Source organism: Pelophylax lessonae (genome assembly GCF_965119305.1).
Source record: "Pelophylax lessonae genome assembly, chromosome: 13".
In the NCBI taxonomy this organism is placed as follows: domain Eukaryota; kingdom Metazoa; phylum Chordata; class Amphibia; order Anura; family Ranidae; genus Pelophylax; species Pelophylax lessonae.
In genome coordinates this window covers 138,513,792-138,541,021 of record NC_138780.1, presented here as the reverse complement: position 1 = coordinate 138,541,021, position 27,230 = coordinate 138,513,792, and the positions used below count along the sequence as shown (strand labels likewise).

Here is a 27,230-nt window from a genome sequence, read left to right as displayed (position 1 = left end):
TATCTACAGGGACATGTTCCATTTCACATGTGGTGGATTCTTGTAATGCCATTTTATTCTTCATGTCTGTGAATGTTTTTGGCATTTTATTAAAACATTTTTAAGGTGGTCACAGGTAATGCACTAGGTGTTTGCACCTCCTTTATTTTCTTTCATGTGCTTATGTTGGAGTTCCCTACCTGAGGAGAGCGGCACGCCTGTCATCCCCATTGGAGTGCGCGATTGGCTGAATTGATTGATGGGACTGCGCCTGCTTAGGTGTCACCACAGCAAGCTTGCTTGCTGTGGGGGCACCTGGCAAGAGCCCCAGTGTGGTACTCTAGGTCTAGGAGGATTCAGGCTACTCCTTGCAAAACTATTACACAGAGCAGGTATGTATAACATGTTTGTTATTTAAAAAAAAAAAGGCTTTAATATCACTTTAAATTCCCCAAGTCCGAGTACTGCCTGCCTGCCTGGCTGGCTGCAGTCGCTGATCAAGACTAATTTTCCAACAGGCTTGTTTGACAGAAATCGAATAGGAACCATACACCGTTTTTTCTGAGTCAGCCACGTTTAGTTCACATGTTAAAGCGGAGCTCCACCCAAAAGTGGAACTTCCGCTTTAAATACTCCTGACATGTAATTTTTTTTTGGGGGGGGGGGTACCTAGATTTGACAGGTACACGCTCCCACTTCTGCTCGGGCCGCCTCGATGGCTGGAGTGGAAGTTCTCCTCTCCCCCTCCCTGCAATCTTCTGGGACACGTCACAGGTCTTAGAAGATTGCCCGTCCCCTCAGGACGCACAGCGCGACTCACGCATGTGCAGTGTGCACCTGGCTGTAAAGCCAAAAGCTGTCACAGCCGGGTGCCCACACTTGCAATGCTGGCGCCGCCAAGATGAGAGGAGCAAGGGTTCAGGTGGCTGCATCGCTGGACCATGGGCCAGGTGAGTGTGTTTATTAAAAGTCAGCAGCTACACTTTTTGTAGCTGCTGACTTAATAAACACAAAACTGGCTAAAACTCCGCTTTAATGTGCCCTGCATTAGGCAGCCCCCTTTAAATGGATGTTTTCTTTGTTCAGCCAGCAAGCTTCCTAATAAAATACATATTCGCTAGGATTCTATTCAGAACTATGAAAGACAGCATCGCATCACGTCTAAATATTTTGGTCTCCTAGGCTAGTTGATTTTTTTGTCTTGCCATAGTTACACAGTGATTATTCAGCCTTTGGGAGGAATAACCAGAGGTGACCCCTACAGTAGGAAAGCAATGGACTATCTCGGTACCCTAATAGTAAACAAAAAACATATACATTTTATTTATACAGAACTGTTTAATAGACATAGATGCACAATTGTGATAAAACAGCAATTCATGAGAACCTCGTGATTCTTCCCCCCCCCCCACAACCACCCTTTCCTTTCTGTACTCCTCTACTCCCCCCCCTTTTTTTTTTTTTTGGTCTTTCTTGTCCCGTTTTTTACACCTCAACCTCTCCCCCACTTTCTAACACCAATTCACCCCCCCCCCCTTTCTTCTCCTACTCCCCTCCCAATTGTTCCCTTTAGGTCCCAAGGTTCCCCCATTTGTCCACCCCCTGCCCCTCAGTTTTGCTATAGATTACTACCAAGCAAGCAGTTGGCATATTATATCTCCTCTTTTATTTTAGCATTTGTTACATTGACATACTTACAAGTCTTGCCCCCCGTGTCCATGGGGTGAGGGAGCCCCTGTGGCATCCCTACCTTTACTGGTCTTTCTTGTGTAATCATTGACTCCTTTCCCCCCCGGCTACAATTTGATTCATTAGTATAATTAAATTTTTGCTTTGTTGTAGATGATACTATATACACAACACCTGAAGAAGCGGCTCTGGCCACAAAACATGTAGAGCAGTGGTCCTCAACTCCGGTCCTCAGGGCCCACTAACAGGCCAGATTTTAAGTATTACCTTGGGGAGATGCAGACTAGAATACTGCAATCACTGAGCAGCAAATGATATCACCTGGGATGTATTTCAGTTATCTTGCAAATCTGGCCTGTTAGTGGGCCCTGTAGGCCAGGGTTGGGGACCACTGATGTAGAGGATGTATAGTACATTGTAAAATGATATGCCCTCAGCATTCATCTGAGGCTACTATGTGACCGGTTAGACAGGTTTCTATAACGTAAGGTCTGTTGGAGTGATCAAGAATTGGTGTTTTATCACAATTGTGCATCAATGTCTTAATTTTGTATAAATAAAATGTATATATTTATGTTTTTAATAATTGGGTCATGAGATAGTCCACTACTCTCCCTACTAGGTGTTTTGTAGGGGGTCACGCCTGGTTATTCCTCCAAAATATCCATTTTAGGATGATGGTACCTCTATGGACAGAGGCTCACATGGTTATTATTCAGCCTTTGATATATATATATATATATATATATATATTCCAAATTCAAACTCAGCAGTATACATGTGACATGTACAGCTTGGCTTGACGCCGACGTCAGTGCAATGCCAGCAGAAAGTAACCTAGTCAGAGAAAGGAATTGCTGGGAGGAGCAGAACCAATTGTCAGCTGTGCTTGGACTGGGAACAAGAAATTTCCCTGAAATCCTCCTGTCCAAGAAGTGTTGTGCTAGGGTGAAAACACTGATACCTGGCACTTTGAGTAATCAGAATGGCAAAATTAAATTAGAAACCTAGAAAATACCAAGATCTTTCAAAAACATTTCCATAGGATTTCAAACAGCTTGTGCTTCAGGACCCGTTGGCACCTTGAGTGGCCCCGGGTGGCTGCTACTAACTTGTTTTTCTGGTCTTTCAACCCTGTGACATGAAATTAAAAAAATAAATCGGATCCAACGTTGGTACAGCGATCTCCCTCACTGTGCTGTTGTGTTCTGACATGGAGACCCCCCCCCCCCCCCAGAACACTCCGATCAGCGCTCTCAGCCATTGGGGGCAGCAAAGCATCTCAAAAGTTGAGACAGGGCAACAAAAAGTTGTCAAAGTACAACCCCAAATCCAAAAAAGTTAGGGCATGGCCAAATTTACCACAGTGTAGAATTCTCTATTCTTTTAAAACTACTGTATACGTGTGGAGACCAGTTGCTTGAGTTTTAAGAGGAATGTTGTCCCATTCTTGCCTGAGCATTCACTGCTCTAAAACCTGGATATATCTTTTATACACACAAATGTCTCCCCCCCCCCCCCCCCCCCCATACCATTAGAGACGCAGGCTTTACTGATAATACGATGGAAGGTCCCTTTCCTCTTTAGTCCAGAGGATACAGTGCCCATGGTTGCCAAAAAGAATGTCAAACTTGCTTCATCTAACCACAGAACAGTTTTTCACTTTGCAAAAGACCATTGTAAATGAGATTTGGCCCAGAGAAGACGGGGGCCGTGCTGGTCAATGCTCAGATATAGCTTCTTGGCATGACAGAGGTTTACCTTGCATTTTTGAATGACACAGTGAACTGTGTTCACAGACAATGATTTTTGGAAGTATATCTGAGCCCATGCAGTGATGTCCATCACAGAATCATGCATGTTTTTAATGCAGCGCCATCTGAAGGCCCGAAGACCAAAGGCATCAAAATATTGCATTTCAGTCTTGTCCCTTGCCAACAGAGATTTCTCCAGATTCTTTGAATCGTTTGATATTGTGTACTGTCAATGATATATTTAAAGTATTTGCAATTTTACGTTGAGAAACATTATTCTGAAATTGTGGAAATTTCTAGAGGCAGCTTTTCACAGATTGGGGAACCTCTGCCCTTCTTTAGTTTTAGGTACAATGGGGAGATTTACTAAAACTAGCGCACTGAATCTGGTGCAGCTGTGCATAGTAACCAATCGGCTTGTTCAATTATGCATTGACAATAAAACCTGGAAGCTAATTGGTTGCTATGCATAGCTGCACCCGATTTTTTGTGCATCGGTTTTAGTAAATCCTCCCCTCTGACTCTCTTAAGATGTCCTTTTTATACCCAATCATGTTACTAACCTCTTGCCAATAAATCTAATGAGTTGCAAAATGTTCTTCCAGCTCTTCTTTGTTAGTTCCACTTTGCCAGCTTTTTGTTGCCCTGTCCCAACTTTTTTGAAACGTGTTGCTGCCATCAATTACAAAATGACCTTATTTTTTTCTTAAAATGGTACATTTTCTCAGTTAAAACATTTGATGTGTTTTCTATTGTGAATAGGATATGGATTTAGGAGATTTGCAAATCATTGCATTTTGTTTTTATGTAGATTTTACACCAAGTTCCAACTTTTTTAGAATTGGGGTTATATTATACTAGTATAAATAGTATAATATAATAGTATTATAAAACCGACTGCAGTTAAGTCTTTTGAATCCCCTTCTTTGTACAGCAGTCATTTACAGCTAAAAGAGACAAGGAAATATTCACTTTAATAGACATCACTGGATAATATTAAATCTTAAAGGCATACTCTACTTTTTGCAGAAATAAGTAAATGAAAATTGCACTCAAAAGGATAAAATGTGCATTTATTTTATTATATTGGAGCAGTGCAGGCTACTCTTCCAGCTCCAAGTCAATACAGAGATATGGCCTTTTGGTTATGGGCGTGGAGAAAGTAATCAATGGACTACAAGAACATGATGCAACTGCACATATACTGCATTGAGATTCACAAGCCTCGCTCCTATAGTGATAGACAGGGCTTATTAAATTTCTGCATGAAAGCCTTCAGAGCATTGCAGGTACAATGCACACCAGACTACAAGTGCAGTGATTTCACTACACTTGCTCTCATGCAAACTGAGTCCCCGAGCTGCAGTGGCACATGGTACTTGTAGTCTTCCATTTACAGATCCAAGTGAATGCATGGGGCAGCAGAGCCACACCACATTGAAAACAAATGTGCTGCAGGAAGAAGAAACCCACGATTCAGTTAAGAGGTGCTTGTGTGTGTGAGGGAGGGACTGCATAATGTGACCATGTTACACCCTGAACAAGTTCAACATGAAACATGGTCAAAAAGGTGGATTAGGATTTAAAGTGTAATTCCAGTCAAATTCTAAGGCTTGACCAACCTACTCCAACCCCCATTCTAACACTATTCTATCTACACTGTGAAAGAAAAGATGTATATACTTCCCTATTCCGAAGCCACTCTACTCCGGTCACATGATCGGGTCCCAGTCTTCAGTGTAGAGGAGAGGCAGTGACAATGGCTTCAGAGCCTGGGTGATGCCTCTCCCATAGACTTACTGTAGGGAAGCCGTTGTCGGCTGTCCCTCCTCTACACTGAAGCCAGCGATGGGACCCGATCATGTGACTGGGCCATAATAGCTTCAATATAGGCAAGTATAGACTTCTTTTCTTTCACAAGGTAGATAGAATAGGCTTAGAATGGGGGTGGGAGCAGGTTTAGTATTAGTTAGAATTTGACTGGAATTGCACTTTAAAAATACTATGGACTGTCTTACCTTTACAACCTGAACAAATCTCTCACCTGGGAGATTATTTTGTTGGCTATAGCTCACATATTACTATTTACAAAGGCTTTGTTTAGGTAAGTCTTATTTAGTAGCAGTTCTATAAATTACATCCTCGTGCTAAAGTTACCCATGCAAACTGAGGCCAATATTTCACAGTCGCTGCTCTAATATGAAGTGCCAATTTTTTTTTTTTTTTTTAAATATGTACTTTGCAAGCACAAACCAAACAGCATAATGAGCCACATGGAAGCTTGCCTGTAACGTGCCGGGTTGCAGCAGATCTCGCAAAGCAGCATTTTCCTTGTAGTCACGTGTTTATTATTTGTATTGTGAAACCCGATAAATGAAAGGATCAATAAAAGCTGCTAAGTGGCTGGGAGGTGGTTTTCAGTTGGGAAAGAGCAGTGTGAATAGAGAATGAATCCTATTGCATTTGTACCAGCAGCTAAGAGTGCAAGTTCTCTACGTCTGGCACTGCGATAACACTGCATTTATAAAAGAAAAAGAGAAAAGCAATCAATAAAACAAAAGCAACCCTTAGAAAACATCTTTAACAAGCTTGACTTTTGCAAGCTTACTGTTTATGTTTTTAGCTAGTTTTAGCCCAATGCTAAATTGTAAAAAGAAAAAAATAAAACCTGTTAGAAGGTAGCAGGCCCAGGGATTTAAACACCAGGGTCTTACTACAATTCCCGATTGTTTAATTAAATGCAAAGGAATGATCCCTCGTCTCCTTCTTTTAGAGTAATGACCTGCTTTTCCTCTTCTTCCCCCACTACTGTAGAATAAACCTCAACAATGGCATGCAGCCAACTGCTTTTGACAGCAGTTCGATGTGCCTTCCACACCCACACATCTTTCCCACAGTAAATTTTCAAGCAGCATACTGCCACCTAGTGGCCTTTCCACTCTTCGCTGGTCAAGTCATTTCAAACATAGCTCCAAACAGATCATAAATAATATGAAAAAACTTGAATCGTTCTTATCTGCCTACTGAATGACTAAATGAATAGGAGTTGTGCTTGTTTACATTTAAAATTTTAAGGATTAATCATTAAAATCCAATTAGTAGATGGAAGTCAGAAAAAAAAAAAATACTGCCTCAGTAGATTAAGAATCAGTTTGACAAGTTCATTTTTATACAATTGCCTACTCTCATATGTAGTTTCACACCCCTTTAGAGATTACCAATATGAACAACCCGCATTAGTGACTATTCGCTAAGTGTTTACTTTTTCAGGAAAAAAAGAAGTGAACGCGTTAAGAAGCCAATGGTAAATGTTTCAAATCCATTTCAATCATTTATCATCGCATGAAAAAGGGTCACCCAACCCAAAATTGGTGTTGACATTTCTAACAATACATTTCAAATCAAGCCCAAGTTATTAAAAAACAAACCTATGGGTTAATTCCATTAAATTCATCTCACACAAATGGAGAGCAAGAGAGAACTAAAAACTGGAAATTCCCCAACTCTCAAAACCACACTAGGTATCCTTTAGGTCCCTCATTAAATCCGAACCCCAGGTACAGTATGACCTTGATTGCATTCCCTGAGGAAGCTGACAATCTAGTAATAGTAGTAGTAGTAAGAATACTACAGTGATAGCTACAATCTTTCTGCTCAAGTTCTATGCGAGTGACCTAGAACCCCCCCCCCCCCCCCACACTGTACACGGACCACTGGGGGTTGCTTGCTCAGCACCGCTGCCATTCATAGAACACCTTGTATTTTTTTTAAATGAAAAACAAATTGTTCTCCGATTATAGGAGAGGAGAGGCAGTGACACCGCAATCTCCACCTTGTTCAATCAGAGAATGCCTTCTACAGTTACAAACATCCGACTTACAAACTACTCCTACTTACAAACGGAGAGAGACAACAGGAAGTGAGGAGAAATCTCCCCCTAGGAAGGGAAATTTACTCCTGTAAGAGTTCTCATGGGAAAAAGGTGTCTCCACTGAAGCTTTATCACTAATCTAAGTGTCTACAACAACCCAAAATTTTGAAAATCCAGTTGTCATAGGGACATAAAGCGAGATGAAATCTTCTGAAAGGGGCACAGACATCAAAACAAATGGTACAGGGGGGGGGGGGGGGTTAACCCTTCCCTATGCCATCCAAAAAAAAAAAAAAAAAAAAAACTTAAAAATTATTCATTTGGCTGGAGTTAAACCTAAAAAATTTACCTGTTCCGACTTACAAACAAATTTGACTTAAGAACAAACCTACAGTCCACATGTTGTTTGCAACCTGGGGACTGCCTGTATTCATTATATAAAAAAAAAAAAAAGGCGTTCTATTAATGGCAGCAGTGCTGATTGAGCGACCCCCTGGGATCCGTGTGCAGCTGCCTGCATAGAACCTGAAAAGAACCAAAGCTGACTAATACAATGATTGCCAGCTTCCTCAAGAGTCCATCAGGTATGAGATACAATTAAATTGTGCCAAACTGGATCACAGTATGCAAAATAATTCCTGGAGTTTAGCTTTAATATGTACCACCAACCTATATAGTTATTGCTGCCTCCATTCCATCTGCATCCGAGAGCCAAGTGATAAGCCTCGCAGAGCCCCTAACCAAACAACTTTGCATATACTGTGTGGGTACTAGAATTCATTCATACTGAAACCATTAGAAAATTAATTCTGTAATGTATGATTGGATGAAGTCTGTAACGCAGAAAAGACCATTGTACATCACACAGAGATCCTAGAATACTGTACATTTCAGCCATTCAACAAGTTGTGTAAACAGTGGTTTTATTGCCAGTTGCCACACAAAAGGTATTCAGGTCCATACATACATATAAAAACAGCAATTGGAAATAAATTTGACATAATCAAAAATTAAGTTACATGTTGTCATCATCAGAGTCGTCTTCTTCTTCTAAAGATTCCTGTTATGGGAAAAACAAATTTGTTAGAGGTCTAGATAAAAATATAAATAAAAAGATCGGACTGGTTTTAAGCAATCCATTTACCTTTGCATATTTTTCAGCTTCTTCTCGGATGTCTTTCGGTACAATTTCATGTCTTCCATTAGTAACTGTTCAAAAAGAAAATGTCATGCTTTATTCAGAAGTGAAGTTCCATTTCTGTAGAACACCGTTTTTCTACTGCGTGAAATTTTATACTCCTTTCTAAATACTCGAGTTTCCATAAGTAATCTTGATGTGGGTTAGAAGATTTTAGGTGCATACTTGTTCCAGGTCTGTGTTTCTGAATGTACTGAAGCCAGTGAGCCAGCTTAGCAGCCAAGCAACTAGCTTTTTCAAAAGGAGATGGGAACGACAGCCACCATTGCCCTGATCCTTTAACTAAAATAATTAGGTCGGTTTATAGCTCTAACTGGTTATGTTGAACGTTGAATATCTGTGTGGGCATGCATGAAAATTGCATGAAACAAAACATGGTACTTTAAAGAAAATGTGTGGGGATGTGAGTAACTCCTAATGGCAACCCCCATACACTAAGAAAAAAAAAATAAACACTGTGCAGTTTGCCAAACTCAGAAACCCATATTGATTTCTGTGCTGCCGAGGATTGTTTCCTCAACAGTAGATCATACATTAAACAATTTTCTTATTAAATTGTATTTAGATTTACCTTCATCTATATAGGGTCAAGGGTCTGCCTGATTGCATACATATTGGAAGTGTTTAGATTTGACTGAATATTCTATGGATTTTGGTAAATCTAAAGGAAAGCTGTACAAGAAAATTGTATAATGTATGGTCAGCTATCCCACACCACCTAAGGTGCAAATGAGAGGCTGAAGGGCAGGGCCAAGAAATAGGGGCCCCACAGCGAAACATTGGAAAATATACTGTGCTGGAAAGATGGGGACATGCAGGTACACATCCTGATGTCCACAGCCAGAAATCATCCCTGGTGAAGGAAGGCGATGACCAATCTAGTGAATTCCATGTAGACTTTCTGGACTCAAAGAAGTTAACATCTTTGAGATCCAAAATGGAGAAAAATGCCACCAGAAGATTTAAGAGGACACGACCTCCTAATCCAAAAGTTTGGAAGTGAAAAACAGAGTAGGGGGTCAAGGAGCACTTCAGTGTGTAGCCCTGGGATTATGCCTTCTGAACCCAAGCATCAGGTATACAAGTTGTCCATGTGCCCAAAGGTTAGCAAATGTCGGCCACTTTGGAAAGTGTCAATGCAACTTCATGCAGAGGAAAGCTTATAGCCCCGTACACACGTACCGATCGTCGGCTGAACGATCGGCCGTCTTTTGTCCAGGGCTGTCATGTCTGTTGAAAACTGCAAGACTGCACATGAATTTTGCCGGCCAACAACAGCCGACTGCAGAAGTGATGTCATGTGATAGTTAACTTTCCGTGTGTTTTGTCTTTTCTGAGCATGCCCAGTCTTGCAAATCTGCTGTTTGTCGGCCGAATTCTGTACTGACTGGCGAACAATCGGCCGTACTGGTGTCGGCATACAAAAATTTTAATGCTTGCACGACAGATTCTGTTCGGCCGAAAGTGCGCTGTCGGCTGTTGGAAGCATCATACTAATAAGCCGAAAATCGGCCGAGCGTTCGGCGGCCGAACATTTTCGGCCAACAATCGGTACGTGTGTACGGGCCTTATCTGAGGATTTTGTCAGAGTGCCAGACTTGAGATGGCTGCACTGTATAGCTGCAAACAAAAGCACCAAGCTCTATGCAGAGAAGATTCCTGAATAAAGAACTTTCAAATGAAACTAACTTTTTTTCTTAGGGCTCGTTCAAGCGTGTTGATTATGAAGAATGAAGCAATGCTCATTAACACGCCTATAGCAATTATGATTTGTTTTGTTGTGTTTTTGAAGCATTGAAAAAGTATCAAAAATGCATGCTTTTCTATTGGGAGGTGCTTAAGCGGGAAATGATGTAGAGGAAATTATCAAGTTAGGTTGTCATGTGATAGCAGGCATTTTTGTGAATTCTCTATAAGATGGATTCATATACTTTGATCTCTAACATTTGGCTTGGTCCAGCTCAACTGTGCTGAAACAAAAAGCTTGGCCACTGGCAATAATTCCCAATGCCTCTGCCCCTGCCTGGAACTGTCAGTATTGCTGGCTTAAGGCTTTTGTCTTAAGGCCTAGATCTCTTATTTCCAAGTGCATTCTGGGATATGGGAACCTCCACTGCCTCTCCCCCTGTGCCCAGCTAACACTATAAATGCTAATTGTGCTGTTAAAGTGCAGTTATAGAGCGTTACCGTTAAAATCAATGGAGGTGACTAACAAGCGTTGAGTCAAGAAAGACATGCTGCTTAATTAACTCCTGCTCCTGTGTGTACAGTCACAGGTGTTGAAGGGCGGGTATGAGGCTTTAAAAAGGCTGAACAAATGCAGCTTAAAAAACACATGGTATTGATGCATGTGTGAACCAGCTCTTACTCTAACACAACAGAGCTGAAGAAAAGACAACAACCCTCCTAGGACGCTAGCAAAATTCTGAGGCATGCTAATAGTAGAAGGGGTTATCCTGGGCAGGTCTACAGTTTTTTGCCTGCCAGTGTCTAATCTCTCTGTAGGCGGCAATATAACCTGAAGATTTAAGACTTCCTGTGTCCCTTAATAGGAGGGGAAGAAACTGATTTATGTGGCAAAAATTACTATAAGAAGCTTAACCTTCCTGGCAATATATGATAACCTATAAACACCTATCAAGAGCGAAATAATGTGTCTGTGCTGTGATCACCCAACTATGACATGAATGGCAGGCTTGACCCTCTCTTGATGTGTCTAATAGAAAACATAAAAAATATATCATGATGCTGAAGTCAAACATATTGACCAGCTTTATAACAAATACATGTCCTTACCTTCTCCAACCCAGCTCAGTTCCAGTTCAAAAGATTTATCTTTTACTTCATCATGGACAATGTAGATTCTGCAAAAAGAAAAACAAAAAAAAGGTTTGTCAACAGAATAGCTAGATTTTTTTATAGCCAGATCTTTAAAAAAAAAAAAAAACGTTTGTATACAAATACCTGTCTTACCCAGTTCTATTCAAAGTAAAATCTAACCAATAGGGCAATGTACTCTCTCATTATACTCCTCTAATAGGCTCCAATTGTAAGAGATTGTACTCTGACCTGTTATGGTTTTAAAAGAGCACATTCTGACATCAGAACTTTTTACAGCCTGAACATTGTAATTGTAAAGCTAAGTGCTAAAAATATAAAACTATGTGTTGATGTAATGTCAAACGTGAACTTCAATCTTTTTTTTTATCTGCAGCTTTCATTAAAATAATATTTGGTAATCATTCCACAAAAGGTCCTTCTTCAGGCACTTCTTATTAGAAGGTGACGAGGCTGTTCCTGTCTTCTTATTTTGCTCCAGGTTTGTCACCAAGGATGAAAAAGCTTCCTTGCTCCATGATCCCCCCACGCCTTCCAATATTCCACCAGTCTTACGCTAACTTGTCTCTGATCCAGCAAGACATCTTCTGAATCAAACCCACGCACAACTACCGCACATTTATAATGAGTGGTGTGCTTCACAAGTATGCATTGTGCGCCACTAGCTTCGGAAGTCTAAAATGCAGTGGAGAGCAAAAAACATGAATGGGCAGACTAAGAAGAAGAAAAAAAAAAAAAAACAGATGGAAAGGCCAGCCATGTGTCCCGTAAAAGTCATATAGTACCAGCTCTCACCCAATCATGGAACGCTTTCAGCTGTATTAAGAAAACTCTGTGGGGCAACACAGGCTACACACCCTGGTCTGCTTTTTTAAATTGATCAAAAAATGCAGTCTACAGTTTGCATACCGCAGTGGAGTATTAGAAGTGCAGATAGGAAAAAACACTGTTGGTTATAAATGAGCCCCTAAGAATCATTAAATCTTTGATGTGCATGCTTATTCCAGGTCCATGTCTAAAATATTGAAGCTAGGGGCAGTCCGGAAACCAGCTTTTTTTTTTTTTTTTAAAGAGATAAAGAAAGGTAGCCCTGTATTTCTCCCATTTTCCTTTAGTGGTCTTAAAATTAATGCAAGCATTAAGGTATGCCTGATACAACTGTGTGAATTGTAACCCATACATTTCAGGTACACCCATTCAATATATTTAAAGTGGATGTAAACCCTCACAGTATACCCAGTGAAGTGAACAGCCTAAGATAATACACAGAGATGAAACAAATCTCTTTACATAGGGTTTACAAGTATATCTGCTGTCATCAGCTTCCTATATGCTTTAGAAAGTGCAGATTGTGTAACACATTTTCTTTTCTTGTTTAGCACTAGGAGTGTTGTCTTGGTATATAACACTGTGTCCCCACTGATTGGAGGAAAGGCACACACCCCCACTCCACATAGGCAGAGGAAGGATTGTGTTGTGAATAGACCAGCTCTCTGCTAATTGATTTATAGCACCCACCTGACAAAAAATTAAGCTTGGTTTTATCTCAGCTGATGGAGAGCTTGTCAGAAGTTATCATGCTGATAACAGAAGAATGGAGTAGGAGAAAGCCACCGGCTTTGGAGAGCGATAAAAAAAATAAAAAACACTGCAGATATATGTGCCTAGGCCAAATTTCATGAATCAGGTTTACATCCACTTTAATCTTGGTCTGATAACAGTGATTATCCATTGGGTTTATTTGACTATATGTATAGAAAAAGCAAAGCCTGCACCTCCAAAACATCCAGTCTGAACTCACTTTATTATTCATTAATTTATTCATTCAGTCACAATGCTTTACATCTATAGTTTCATACAATTAGAAACACTCTTATCTGGCATACATTAAAAAAAAAAAAAAAAAAATAGAAAGTACTTCAGGTTAACATTTTTGTTTACATCTATGATGTCCCTAGTGTGTTTATACTCACATTTTTGCTACTTCTTTTACCACCTCCCGACAGGTCATATCCTTCATCTGTCAAACACAAAACATAAGAAGGGGATTAGTGTACATAGTACATGCAATGGAACAGACATGTCAGTAAGTATTTCAGGGTATCAAAGAATTAATTCTTAAAGTTTAAAGTGATTGTAAACCATTTTTTTTGCTCTCTTGATTGATCTCTGAGCCTATGAGAAGGGAGAGTGCCACTGCTCTCATGCATATCGCTTGATTGAGATTGGGCTCAGGTAATTATAAGGTTGGGGGGGAGCTTTTTTTTTTTTTTTTTTTTTTCAGCCATTAGAACCACTTTCATTTCATTATTCTGTATTGGAAAGGATGGAGCAGACTTTCAAAATCACTTGAAAAATGTCATGTGTTCCACTTTATTTTCTAGCTGGAGCACATGCACCATCATCTAGGCCTTTCCTTCCCAGTCATGCTGGCTCTGATCCACCCCCCTTATGTTAGCTGAGGCTTGGCATCAGATGTAGTCATTAGCTGGGCTATCTGAATGCAAATACAGCTTGCCCAGGGACACCCACTACTATAAACTGACATCCCGCCAAGGAACACCTACCCATCAGGGCATTTTGATATTTGTACACGCTCTCCTAAGAGCCCGCCCATTGCTTACATCAGGGCTGAGGGTTTTTGAGGTTTTAGGAGTACCAAGGCAGGACATTCTGTAATGTTTTAAGATGCCTAGAAACAGCACCGTGCTACGATCTGTCTGCATTGCACAGGGAAGCAGAGAGACCTTGTGATGATGGAACAGTCTCCAAAATAAGGTATGTAATTACTGATTTTATTTAAAAATGTCATTAGCATGTTGATGGGGAAGAAGGGGAGGGGGGGGGGCGTGACCAGGAAGGCAACATTTAAACAGGTAACCTTAAGTTTGTAAATAGATCTCAACACCAGTCAAACGGCTATATAAAAGAAAGGAACTACACACAAACTCATCATCTTTTTTGAAAATTCAGTAGCACAGCCAGGAATAGAACACAAAATGAATCTAAATTCTGGGGAAAGTAAAAAAAAATATCCTCCATTGCAGTGGGCTACCCCTGCACTATGAAGGAGTAAATGCTCATTTAGGTCTAGGGGACCGGAAACTGCAGCTTTACTGCACAACTATTAACCACTTTAAGACTAAACCTTCTTCTGACACTTTGTTAACTAGCTAAAATCTGTATTTTTTTTTTGCTAGAAAATTACTTTATTTTTTTTTTTTTAGCAGAGATGCTAGAGAATAAAATGGTGGTCATTGTGATTTTTTATGTCACACGGTATTTTTGCGCAGCGTTTTTTTAAATGAAATTTTTTGGGGGAAATTGTGTTTTACCAATTTTTTTTTCCTGTATATTTAATTTCCTTTTTTTTATTACATTGACTTCCATATCAGCCTAGCCTTCATCACATGCAAGTTAATAACTTGTTCTATTTTGTTGAATTGTAAAGAAATAGGCATCTACTAAATCTGACTAGATTATATAATAATTATATATAATTGTGTTTTTTTTTGTATAAGGGGATTTCAACTATGCAATTTATATGAGTGCCTGTGTAGCAATGCCACAACTGTAAGTATGTAAAACTTTGGAAAGTGTTACGTGCAATGTTCCCTTTTCTTGCTGTTTATTCTTCTTTTGCCAAAATAAAACAGATTATAAAAATATATATGTGTGTGTGTTTTTATATTTGCCTCAGTACAGCTTTAAAAAATGTTCAGTTAAGCAGAAGATAAGAGTGTGACACAAAATAAATCTGAATTCTGGTGAAAGTCAGAATTCTCCATTGTAGAAGGCTTCCCTGCACCGCAAAGGTTAAAAAATAAAGTTCACCTTTTGGAACATGTTACATGTTCTATCCAAATTTAGGATGGAACATTTAACATGTTCCAGTAGCTGCAGCCTTTACCTTTCTTCTCCCCAGTGACAGCGGGTGGGCATCTTCTCGAGGCGCCTGCTGTCACTGTTTGAAAGACATTTACAGTCTTCTGTGAATGGGAAACTACAAGTCCTGACAGCCTTGCAGCTGTCGGCTTGTAGTTTCAATGAATTACCATGGCGCTGTTGAGCGCTCTGGTAGTTCATTCATTCTGTCAGTGAGCATCAGTCTGCCTGTACATGGTACGAGCAGACACATAGAAGTCTGCAGGAGTGCAATGCTTTCCAGGCTCCAAGTAAAAGGAGCCAGGGGTCTGAAGCCTGCCACTCACATGCATGCATATGTGTGTGTGTATATATATATATATATATATATATATATATATATATATATATATATATATATATATACATATACATATACATATACATATATATATATATATATATATATATATATATATATATATATATATATATATATACACACATACATACATACATACATACATACATACATACATACATACACACACACACACACACACACATATATACACACACACACACACATATACTGAGAGACATGACCACAAAGAGGGAAGGGAGTGGTATTGCTGGGAGAAGGGGAGCGGATGCCCTCTGGTGGAGGGAGGGTGGCAGTGCACTAGACCCACACTAGGATCCAGATCCCCCCACATGCGCAGCCCACATCAGGGCCCCTGCCGCCACTGACTAGATAAGAGTTGGAGCCCAGGTGGCAACGCAAGTGGCCACCAATGCAAATTGAGCCTCGCTCGCTCTCTGTCCACCCCTCGCTGCATGGCCTGGCCCCAAACAACCCATACCGGGGGGTTGGGGACCTCTGGTCTAGGGGACTGGAAAATTAAGTTTTACTGTACAACTCTAACAAAATAGGTTGTTATATTTGCCTGGAGCACAGTTTTAAATGAATTGTGGGAAAAAACACACATACTCACCTAGATGGCCTATTTCTGTGACATCGGCTGTATGTGGGCTTGAACCTGCTGTCAGCTGAATCTGGGTCACAGGAATGCAGAACTAAGTGCACTTTTTTTATTGGGAGAGTGCATGTGATCAGCACAGGGCCTATAAGCACTGTCCAGACAGAGGGTCAGGGGAGAATGAAATATCCTCTTACAAGCTTTACTAGGACGTGATATCAGTAATATATAGCAGTCTTGTGACTTGTGAGGAAAGTTATTTACAGTGGATATAAAAAGTCTACACACCCCCTGTTAAAATGTCAGCTTTCTCTGATGTAAAAAAATGAGACAAAGAAAAAAATCTCAGAACGTTTTCCACCTTTAATGTGACCTATAAACTGTACAACTCATTGAAAATCAAACTGAAATCTTTTAAGGGGAAGGGGGGGGGGGGGGCAGGGGTTGAGTAAAAAAACTAAATAATGTGGTTGCATAAGTGTGCACACCATCTTAAAACTGGGGAAGTAGCTGTGTTCAGTATTAAGCAATCACATTCAAACTCATGTTAAATAGGAGTCAGTGCACACCTGCCATCATTCAAAGTGCCTCTGATTAATCCCAATTAAAGTTCAGCTGTTCTAGCAGGTCTTTCCTGACATTTTCTTAGTCGCATCCTACAGCAAAAGCCATGGTCCGCAGAGAGCTTTCAAAGCATCAGAGGGATCTTATTAAAAAGGTAACAGTCAGGAGAAGGGTACAAAAACATTTCCAAGGCATTCGATTTACCATGGAACACAGTGAAGACCATCATCATCAAGTGGAGAAAATATGGCACAACAGTGACATTACCAAGAACTGGACATCCCTCCAAAATTGATGAAAAGATGAGAAGAAAAATGGTCAGGGAGGCTGTCAAGAGGACTACAGCAACATTAACCACTTTACCACCGGAGGATTTTGCTGTCTTCCGTCCAGGCCACTTTTTGCGATTCGGCGCTGTGCGAATTTAACTGACAATTGCGCGGTCGTGCGACACCGTACCCAAACGAAATTTACGTCCTTTTTTTTCCCACAAACAGAGCTTTCTTTTGGTGGTATTTGATCACCTCTGCGATTTTTACTTTTTGCGCTATACACAAAAAAAGAGCGTTTATTTTGAAAAAACAACAATATATTTAACTTTTTTTTATTTGAAATTCCCCCCCAAAAAAATGTAAAAATCTAATTTTTTTTACATTTTTGGCCAATTTGTTTTCTGCTACATATGTTTGGTAAAAAAAAAAAAATCGCAATAAGCGTATTTTGATTGGTTTGCACAAAAGTTATTGCGTTTACTAACTAAGGGAAAGATTTCTGTCATTTTTGGTGGGTTTTTTTAACGCGTAATGGCGGTGATCTGCGATTTTTTTTGCGGGACTGCGACATTGCGGCGGACAGATCGGACCCTTGACTGACATTTTTGACACTTTTGGGGGTACCAGTGACATTACTGCAGTAATCAGTGCTATATATATGCACTGTTACTGTAAAAATGACACTGGCAGTGAAGGGGTTAATTTTATTGGAGAGGGAGGGGTTAATGTATGCCTGGTGCTTACTGACGTGTAGGGGGGGAGGTGACTTTGTGAGACAGGGACAGATCGGATGTCCAGCTATGCTGAACACTCCGATCTGTCAGTCCCTGTCACTTAGGAGATCCGCCCGCTCTGTTTACACAGGCGGGCGGATCTCCTCACTCGATTCCCCGACGATCGGGGCAGAGCAGCGGCGATCGCCGCTGCTCCTCCCCTGGCCCGACTCCCGCTGTGAATGAAAACAGCGGGAGCGCGCCTCCGGCGGCGCGCGAGCGCCGCCTACAGGGGGAGGAGTCCAGCGACGTAGGTCTACGTCGCTGGACGGGATCGTGCCACTTTGCCGCAGTACGCTCAATGTGAGCGGTGGGCAAGTGGTTAAAGAAGCTGCAGGAATATGTGCAAAGTACTGGCTGTGTGGTATGAGTGACATTAATCTCCCGTATTCCTCATGTCTGAGCTTTGGGGTAGAGTGGCAAGATGGAAGCCTTTTCTTACGGAAAAAAATATCCAAGCCCGGCTAAATTATGCAAAAACACATCTGAAGTCTCCCAAACGCATGTGGGAAAATGTATTATGGTTTGATGAAACCAAGGTTGAACTTTTTGGTCATAATTCCAAAAGATATGTTTGGTGCAAAATAGGCTTGTGACGGTATCAGATTTTCATGCTGCGATTAATTGATTAAGGTTTTGCCACGGTATACGGTATTATCACGGTATTCTGTTATTAAATTTAAATTATTAAATTTCCACCTCACTTCAATTTCATTGCTGAATTTAGGGGCTTTGGTTCACTTATGCACATTATTATATAGTCAGTCAGTACAGACTCTGTGAACCAGGCCTAAAATAGGTCATCAAGCAGTGTCTGGCCTAACTGGTGATAACTGGTCCTGGCGCTCGGCTCCGATCCGATGGCCTGGTCATTAAGAGGGCAAATCCTTGTGGTCAAGAAGTGGTTAAACCTGAAGGAGGTGTGGTTTATAAATGACTTTACTATTGCTTTAGGCCTGGTTCACATGTATGCGGGTTGGTGGTTCACATGTATGCGGGTTGGCGGCCCACATTTGCACAGGCATAGCAGCCCATTGATTTGAACGGGCTGCTATGCCCTCATTTTCCGCAGAAAAAAAGGTGCATGCAGCATTTTTTTAAAATTCAGTGGCCTTGAAATCCATCCTGCTTTTGCACCATGCGACTAACCTGCAGTTCCTGCTCTGGCAAGCTTTCTGCATTTTTTGTATACGTGGGCACGGCATTTAAAAACAGTTTGCGTGTGCAGCAACGGCAGGTAAGTCGCATGGTGCAAAAGGATGGATTTCATGGCCACTGCATTTTTTTAAATTCTGCATGCACCTTTTTTCAGCTGAAAACGCAGGCATAGCAGCTCAAGCCCATTCACATCAATGGGCTGCTATGCCTGTGCAAATGTGGGCCGCCAACCCGCATACATGTGAACCGCCAACCCGCATACATGTGAACCACCAACCCGCATACATGTGAACCAGGCCTAAAGCAATAGTAAAGTCATTAATAGATAAAAACACCGGTCCTCCTGCAGGTTTAACCACTTCTGGATCGCAAGGATTTGCCCCTTTAAAGACCAGGCCATCGGATCAGAGCGCCAGGACCAGTCATCACCAGGTAGGCCAGACACTGCTTGATGGCTATATAATAATGTAATGTGGGCTGCTATGCGCGTGTGTGTGTGTGTGTGTGTGTGTGTGTGTGTGTGTGTGTGTGTGTGTGTGTGTGTGTGTGTGTGTGTGTGTGTGTGTGTGTGTGTATATATATATATATATATATATATATTAGAGCTGCACGATTCTGGCCAAAATGAGAATCACGATTTTTTAGCTTGGAATAAAGATCACGATTCTCTCACGATTCTCTGTGTAACAAAAAAAAAAAATTGGGATAACTTTACTGTTACTTTTTTTTTTTTTTTTTTATTCATTAAAGTCTAATCATTGCGTTTGAAAGACTGCTGCGCAAATACAGTGTGACATAAAATATTACAACAATCGCCATTTTATTCTGTAGGGTCTCTGCTAAAAAAATATATAAAATGTTTGGGGGTTCTAAGTACTTTTCTAGCAAAAAAAAAACTGATTTTAACTTGCAAGCAACAAGTGTCAGAAAAAGATCCAGTCTTTAAGAGGTTAAACTTCCTTTCTCCCTGGCAGAGGGAAGGAAAAGATACAAATGTAATCATTTTTGTTTATAGTTAGGAGACTTAATGCTGAAAGGCTTAGCTGTGTGAGTGAATGAGTCATCCAGCTCACTGAAATGTATCAATTCACAAGTCAGGCAGACTTGACAGAGAAACTCGGTATTTTAAAAATGCCACAATAACAATACCGTGGCTATGCAATACCGCGATATATCGAATTACCGAAAACCGGCATATGTCTAGTGCAAAAACAACACTGCACATCACCAAAAGAACACCATACCCACAGTGAAGCATGGTGGTGGTAGCATCATGCTTTGGGGCGGTTTTTCTTCAGCTGGAACAGGGGCCTTAGTTGGGTAGAGGGAATTATAAACCGTTCCAAATTCCAATCAATATTGGCACAAAACCTTCAGGCTTCTGCTAGAAAGCTGAATATGAAGAGGAACTTCATCTTTCAGCATGACAATGACCCAAAGCATACATCCAAATCAACAAAGGAATGGCTTCACCAGGAGAACATTAAAGTTTTGGAATGGCCCAGCCAGAGCCCAGACCTGAATCCGATTGAAAATCTGTGGGGTGATCTGAAGAGGGCTGTGCACAGGAGATGCCACCACAATCTGACAGATTTGGAGTGTTTTTGAAAAAAAGAGTGGGCAAATATTGCTTAAGTCAAGATGTGCCATGCTGATAGACTCATACCCAAAAACACTAAGTGCTGTAATAAAATCAAAAGGTGCTTCAACAAAGTATTAGTTTAAGGGTGTGCACACTAATGCAACCATATTATTTTCGTTTTTTTATATTTACTTCCCCTCCACCTAAAAGATTTCAGTTTGTTCAACTGAGTTGTACAGTTTATAGTTACATTAAAAGGTGAAAAAGTTCTGAAATGATTTATCTTTGTCTCTTTTTTACATCACAGAAATCTGACATTTTAACAGGGGTGTGTAGACTTTTTATATCCACTGTAGCAGTTTAGATTTACTAAAATAATTGCATTTCCATGTTCTGTGTACTGTGGGAGACCAGATATAGTGAATGCAGGTTCTGGGTTTAGTAACACTTTAATCAATAGATACCTTGATTGACAGCTCTAACAAGTTATGAACTTTTCCTATATTGCTTGTTTTATTCCTTGCTCCCCTGACCGTACATAATGTCACACTCACCTGAAGTTTCTCAATTTCTGTCTTGGCTGCTTGTTTGGCTTTACCAATAGAACATCCCCAATACCCCTGCAGTGTACAAAAAAGCACACAATTATTTTACAATAATTTCCTGTATAGAGACACAGAACGAGGAGTTCCAAAAAGAAAAAAATGCATATACAACTATATGTCATCCAGTCATCCACGATTAGACTATGCCGAAAAAAGGGGTGACTCACCTGAAAATCATTAATGCTGTTTTGGCTCTCAACATCTACATTAACAATCATGAGTATATTTTCCATTCTAAACACAAGAGTTCCTCTCACCAGTCTTACTTTCCAGCAAGATTGAGAACCAGAGCTGACTCCAGTAATAAATTCTGAGCACTATACCACACAAAACTGCCTAATAGATAATTGTCTGATCATTCTACACATGATGTGACACTGGATGACAAAAAAAAAAAAAAAAAAACACTATAATCCTAGATATAGTTTGACCTGCTGCACTACAGTAACCTACACTCTAGTTAAAAGTAGTAAGTAGAAAGAAAAAAAAAAAAAACTAACTTACATAGGATATACCTGAAGGGTCAACCATATACAGCTGAGCTCCATCATCTTCATTGTAGGATCCCAACATAAAACTGGCAATGAAATAAAGAAAATTGTTGCAGTGAATGTGGTTCTGAGATTTTGAGCAGTTAGAATAAGCTATTATGTGCAAAATATGTTCTAAAGGAGAAATAGTAACGACAAGCAAGTATCCTGCTAACGCCTCAAAACCCAAAGTGCTCCAATATTCAAGTTTTCTTCCTAAAGTCATGGGATGGCCTGTCTGCTCCATCACTGAGCTGTTGGTTATGGAGCCGCCTATCATACTCAAGTATCAATAGGTAAAAGCGGAATGCAGCCCAGTCAAAGAAGGAAAAAGTCTATGCCTACAAATACAAGGAGCTTTACGCAGTGGTAATCCACCTATGAGGTGTAGGGAACCTCAAATTCAGTCCCCGACTATAGGCTAATGCCCACACAATCTTTAGTTATGCATAGACAACAATGTCAGACTGTTGACATATTACAAGTTTGGTTAGAAACTGGAAATACACTGAAGACAGTGAGAATGGGAATGTTACATGAGATTAGTAGAGATCACAGCTTTTACCCCTTAAAGATGAATTCCAGGCATGGTGTATTTTTACATCGAGTTTGGACCAATGTAACTTTGTGCAGTATATACCATACCTGGCCGATCTCCCTTGAAGCAGGAAATCAATGAAGTAGACACTGATATTCCAGTGATTTCCATCTGCTTCTAGGTCCTGTGATGAGCAGCCCACCTGATGCACTTTGAATACAGGATATTGGCTGCCCATGCCAAGCATGTGAAAACGAAAGCACATCCCCACTGTAGACCAGCATGAGACAATTCGAAAGATGGCAGGTAAGGTAAAGTTCTCAATTTGGACATCCCTTTTTGTAATATACTTTCATGACTTGTAACTGACAACATCTGAAGTGCCTGACACTACCACAGAGGATGAAACAGTACAAGAAAGATTTGTGTGCAGCCTCTGTACTTCAGGCTGGACTACAGAAAGATTTCCGAGAATAGAGGAAACTGGGATTTACATTTTACAAAGAAGCCTTGCTAATCTAAAGTGGAGTTTTATGCCTTATATATAAGTGGTGAATTTTGAAAGTTAATGCTCATCACATACCTGCAACCAAAAGGTCTGACAGCACTGTACAGTGTATATGCATGTACATACATGGCCACTCTGTCTGCGAGATGCTGCAAAGGGGGTATAAAATAAAAAATAAAAAAAGATTAGCCATGGTCACAAAACAAAAAAAAAAAAAAAGGGGGAATTACTACAAATGTAAGCATACCTTTAATGGAATATCATAACCGTAGTTGGATCTGAAGTTGGAGGCCTCCTCTCTAGCAATGTCAGCTAAGGAACGTGCATCAGCCAATAGTCCAGCTACAGCCTGCAATTCACACATAATTATTGCATAGTTACATGGATCCCTTCCAAATCACATAAGGTTTGGGTAGTTCTACTCATTACTACTGCACAGCTTACAAAATTAATTTACGACCAAAGAAAATCAACATACAAAAACTTTCCCATACACAAATATAAACTAGAGCAGAGTAGAGATGCTCTTTCGCTGCCACAGCTGCTTTTGCATTTTTGTATTAAAATTGTGTTAAAATGCACATTTCAGGCATGAAGATCAGTTAACACCCCAAATATGATATAGTTTCTAAAGCAGGAGAATAAAATGGAGGTAGCTGCATATTTTTAAGAAATCTGATATTAGCACAACACCTTATCAACACATATCAGTAAAAAGTACACCAAGTTAACTTTAGTGCTGACAAACTAAATAGAATACCCATTTTTTGATAAAACATTAAAAAAAAAAAAAAAAAACTTTTGTATGTACATGTATCTAAGGGTGGGGCGCTTACAATTTTCTTTTTTTTTTGTGATAGCATATTTAGTGTGACAAGTTTTCTTTAAAGCGCAAGTTCACCTTCAGGACTAAAAATCTAATTCCTTCATAAATCATGCCTAACATTGATGACAATCTCAATGTCCATAATTTTTATTTCAAAATAGCTTACCTCAGTATTATGAACAGCTCACTATTTGTGTGATTTAAAAAAAAATACATTCAGAGCTTTAATTTCAGCTTACTGCTTCTTTCTGGCAATGCCCTCTGGGACTGTAGTTCACTTAGCTTATAATAAACTACAATTCCCATTAGTCATTACATTCACTCTGTGCCTGTGTAGGAGGTGCCGATCTGGCACATGAACTAGCAGCTTTCTCCTCCCCGTCAGCTTCACATTACTTTGACTGAGTGAGGAAGAGTGGAATGAGACGCATACATCTCTCTATCTAATATCTTTTTCGATTATATCGCTCACTGCTGCATCTGTCAATCTCTGTAGCACTTGGAGGTGCCATCCACTGTTTCTGATGCCATGTGACGAGGAAAAGCAGGGAACAGCGACATTGCACATAAGCACCCATTCCCCCATATACGCTGCTCTCACCCATTTACACCTATTGATTGTCTCTGTGTTTACAGCTGCACCTGAGAACAGATATTTACAGCCGTCAGCACTGTTAACTATAATGACAGGCTGTGGGCAGCCGCAGCTATTCTCGGCCATCCACACATTCTGTGGTAATTGCTGCTGGACACACAACACATTGTAAACTGTCAATATTGCGGTTTTGTGACACTGTACCCAAATAAAATTAAGGGTGAAGAAATGTCATCAGCACACCAAGGATTCCTCGGAAGGGTCCAAAGCTTTGTTCACACGGTACACATATGGCAATACTTCAGAGCCACACAAGGTCCCTTCGTTAGGCAAGTGTAAGGGGAAAAAAAAAAAATGTATGTCCCCCCCCCCCCCCCCCCCCCCAAGAAGAGCTTTCTTTTGGTGGTATTTGACCACCTCTGCGGTTTTTAATTTTTTGCGCTATAAAAAAAGAAAAGAAAAAAAAAAAAAAAAAAAGACCTACAATTATGAAAAGAAAAAAAAAAATTAATATATTTTATTTTTTACTTTCTGCTATAAAACCTATCCAATATAAAATATCTAATTTCTTCATAAATGTAGGCCAATATGTATTCTGCTACAGATTATTGGTAAAAAAAGAAAAAAAATCAGAATAAGCGTATATTGGTTGGTTTGCACAAACGTTAGAGCGTCTACAAACTATGGGATATTTTTATATATTTACTACTAAAGGCAGCAAAAACTATCAAAATAAAACGGTGCCCCCAACGTGCAATTTCTGATAATATTTAACCACTGCCTTCAAGTTCGGGCCAAAAAATATTTGAACAACTACATAGAGCTGCACAATTAATCGTTAAAAAAAAAAAAAAAAAATAGATCTCGATTCACTCCCCCCCTCACAATCTTCAAACGGCATGTCCTTGATTCTTACAAAGCTGTTTTCTGCTCACTAACAGCTTAAGGCCCCTTTCACACAGGCAGTCCGTTCTCATCCGATTCTCCCATAGAGCACACAGAACGGAGACGGAGCGGTCATCCGCCTGCTCAGCGGATCGATCCCCGCTGAGCAGAACGGCTCAGTCGATGGAACGGAGACGCAAGAAAGGGGCCTAAAAAAAAAAAAAAACAAAGAGCCTCCAGCAAATGTTTATCAACATTGCTAAGGCTTCTAGAGAAGAATAAACACAATGTTCTACAATGTATCATTTCATTCTCATGAACTTCCTTCTATAAGTGAGGAAAGTTTAACCTCTTAAAGACTAAGCCTTTTTCTGATACTTGTTGCTTACAAGTTAAAATCAGTATTTTTTGCTAGAAAATTACTTAGAACCCCCAAACACACACAAATATATATATATATATATATATATATATATATATATATATATATATATATATATATATATATATATATATATATATATATATATATATATATATATATATATATATATATATATATATATATTTTTTTTTTTTTTTTTTTTTTTTAGAAGAACCCGCAGAGAATAAAATGACGATTGTTGCAATCTTATGTCACACTGTATTTGTGCGCCAAAGTCTTTCAAACGCAGTTTTTTGGGAAAAAATATATGTTAATTTAAAAGAAATATAAACAGTAAAGTTAGCCCATTTTTTGTATAATGTAAAAGATGGTGTTACTCTGAGAATCCTGATCTTTATTCTAAGCAAAATAAATTCGGATTCTCATTTTATCCAGAATTGTGCAGCTCCAATACTACAAATATTGAGGTGCTGGCTATGTGTTAATTTTTTAAAAACATCATTGGTGTGTGTAAATTCATGCAGCATGGATCTACACACACACACACACACCTATGACATGTTTAAAAATGAACACCTAGCCAACGCATTAATATTTGTAGTATTCTAATAATGGCAGCGATCAGTGACTTATAGCAGGACTGCAATATTTCAGCGGCCATTCAAACACTGACACTTTTTTGTGCACCAGTGACACTAATACAGTGATCAGTGCTAAAAATATGCCACTGTACTAATAACCCTGGCTGGGAAGGGGTTAACATCAGTGGCAATCAAAGGGTTAACTGTGCCTTGCCTAGGTTTTACTACAGTGTGGGATGTGCTTTTACTAGGGGAAGGCATGGATCCATGTCCTTGCTTTGCAGAGACACAGGATTCATGCCTTCCGCCCTGTCAGACCGCCGTTCTGCCTCTGTGCTGGATGACTGGCGGATGTCGGCGGACACAGAGTCAGCGGTACCCACAGATCAGCTCCTGCTGTGTAGAAAAATGTGCGCCCCTACCTGGAAGTGTCAGCTTGCCGCCGTATTTGTAAGCTATACAGTCGGCAAGTTAAACCACCAGGATTATGAACACAGCATTTTGCACATAGTGATCCAACCAACCATGGTATGCAGTTCTCAGGGTTACATATTGCATTCAGAAGTTGCTAAGCTGCTGTTCACATTGACTGCGGCTTTGAAATCTAGCGACTTCACCTGAAATCACAAGATTTCAAAGCCTCATCTCAGTGCAACTTTGAAGACATCTGGGCTCTATGCACAGATGACTATTGAAGCCGCCAAAAGTAGTGACTGTATTACTTTTTAAAAACAATGCGGCAACGGAAAAGTCGGCGTCACATCAATTTGAACACTGCCATTGCCAGCAATAGGGTGCTAACTGTCAATGTGAACGGAGGCTAAGAAACGTCAAGAATTTAACTGAAATAAACATTCGTTTCCAAGCCAGGAGATATGTCACAGTAAGCCATGCATAGAAAGCATTTATGCTCTGTAAAGCCAGAACATTATAAATCAGTGGATTCCATTCAGTAGTGAGCTCTTTCTTGATGGACTTCCATAGAACACGGCACTTATAAGCATTCCTTAGACTAGCTTTTGCTGTGTTTAGAGAAGGTGCTCCATAAACTTGTTTACTAGAGAGCACTGGCATCTACCTACCTACCTACCTACACACACACACACACACACACACACATACAGTATCTCACAAAAGTGAGTACACCCCTCACATTTTTGTAAATATTTTATTATATCTTTTTATATGTGACAACACTGAAGAAATGACACTTTCCTACAATGTAAAGTAGTGAGTGTACAGCTTGGATAACAGT

The 27,230-nt window shown here is 40.0% G+C and overlaps 1 protein-coding gene across 1 annotated transcript in view; it reads right to left on the bottom strand.

The window, feature by feature from the left end:
• Positions 1-8,199: 8,199 nt before the first annotated feature.
• Positions 8,200-27,230, bottom strand: part of PSMA3 (proteasome 20S subunit alpha 3) — a 32,610-nt gene continuing 13,579 nt past the window's right edge. Inside the window, exons 4-11 of the mRNA XM_082242824.1 lie at positions 22,951-23,052; positions 22,779-22,852; positions 21,632-21,704; positions 21,077-21,142; positions 13,303-13,349; positions 11,288-11,355; positions 8,438-8,502; positions 8,200-8,353 (exon numbers count right to left, since the gene is read on the bottom strand). Of these exons, the coding sequence (XP_082098950.1) occupies positions 8,309-8,353; positions 8,438-8,502; positions 11,288-11,355; positions 13,303-13,349; positions 21,077-21,142; positions 21,632-21,704; positions 22,779-22,852; positions 22,951-23,052 (540 nt within the window). The 3' untranslated portion in view covers positions 8,200-8,308. The remainder of the gene's footprint in view (positions 8,354-8,437; positions 8,503-11,287; positions 11,356-13,302; positions 13,350-21,076; positions 21,143-21,631; positions 21,705-22,778; positions 22,853-22,950; positions 23,053-27,230) is intronic.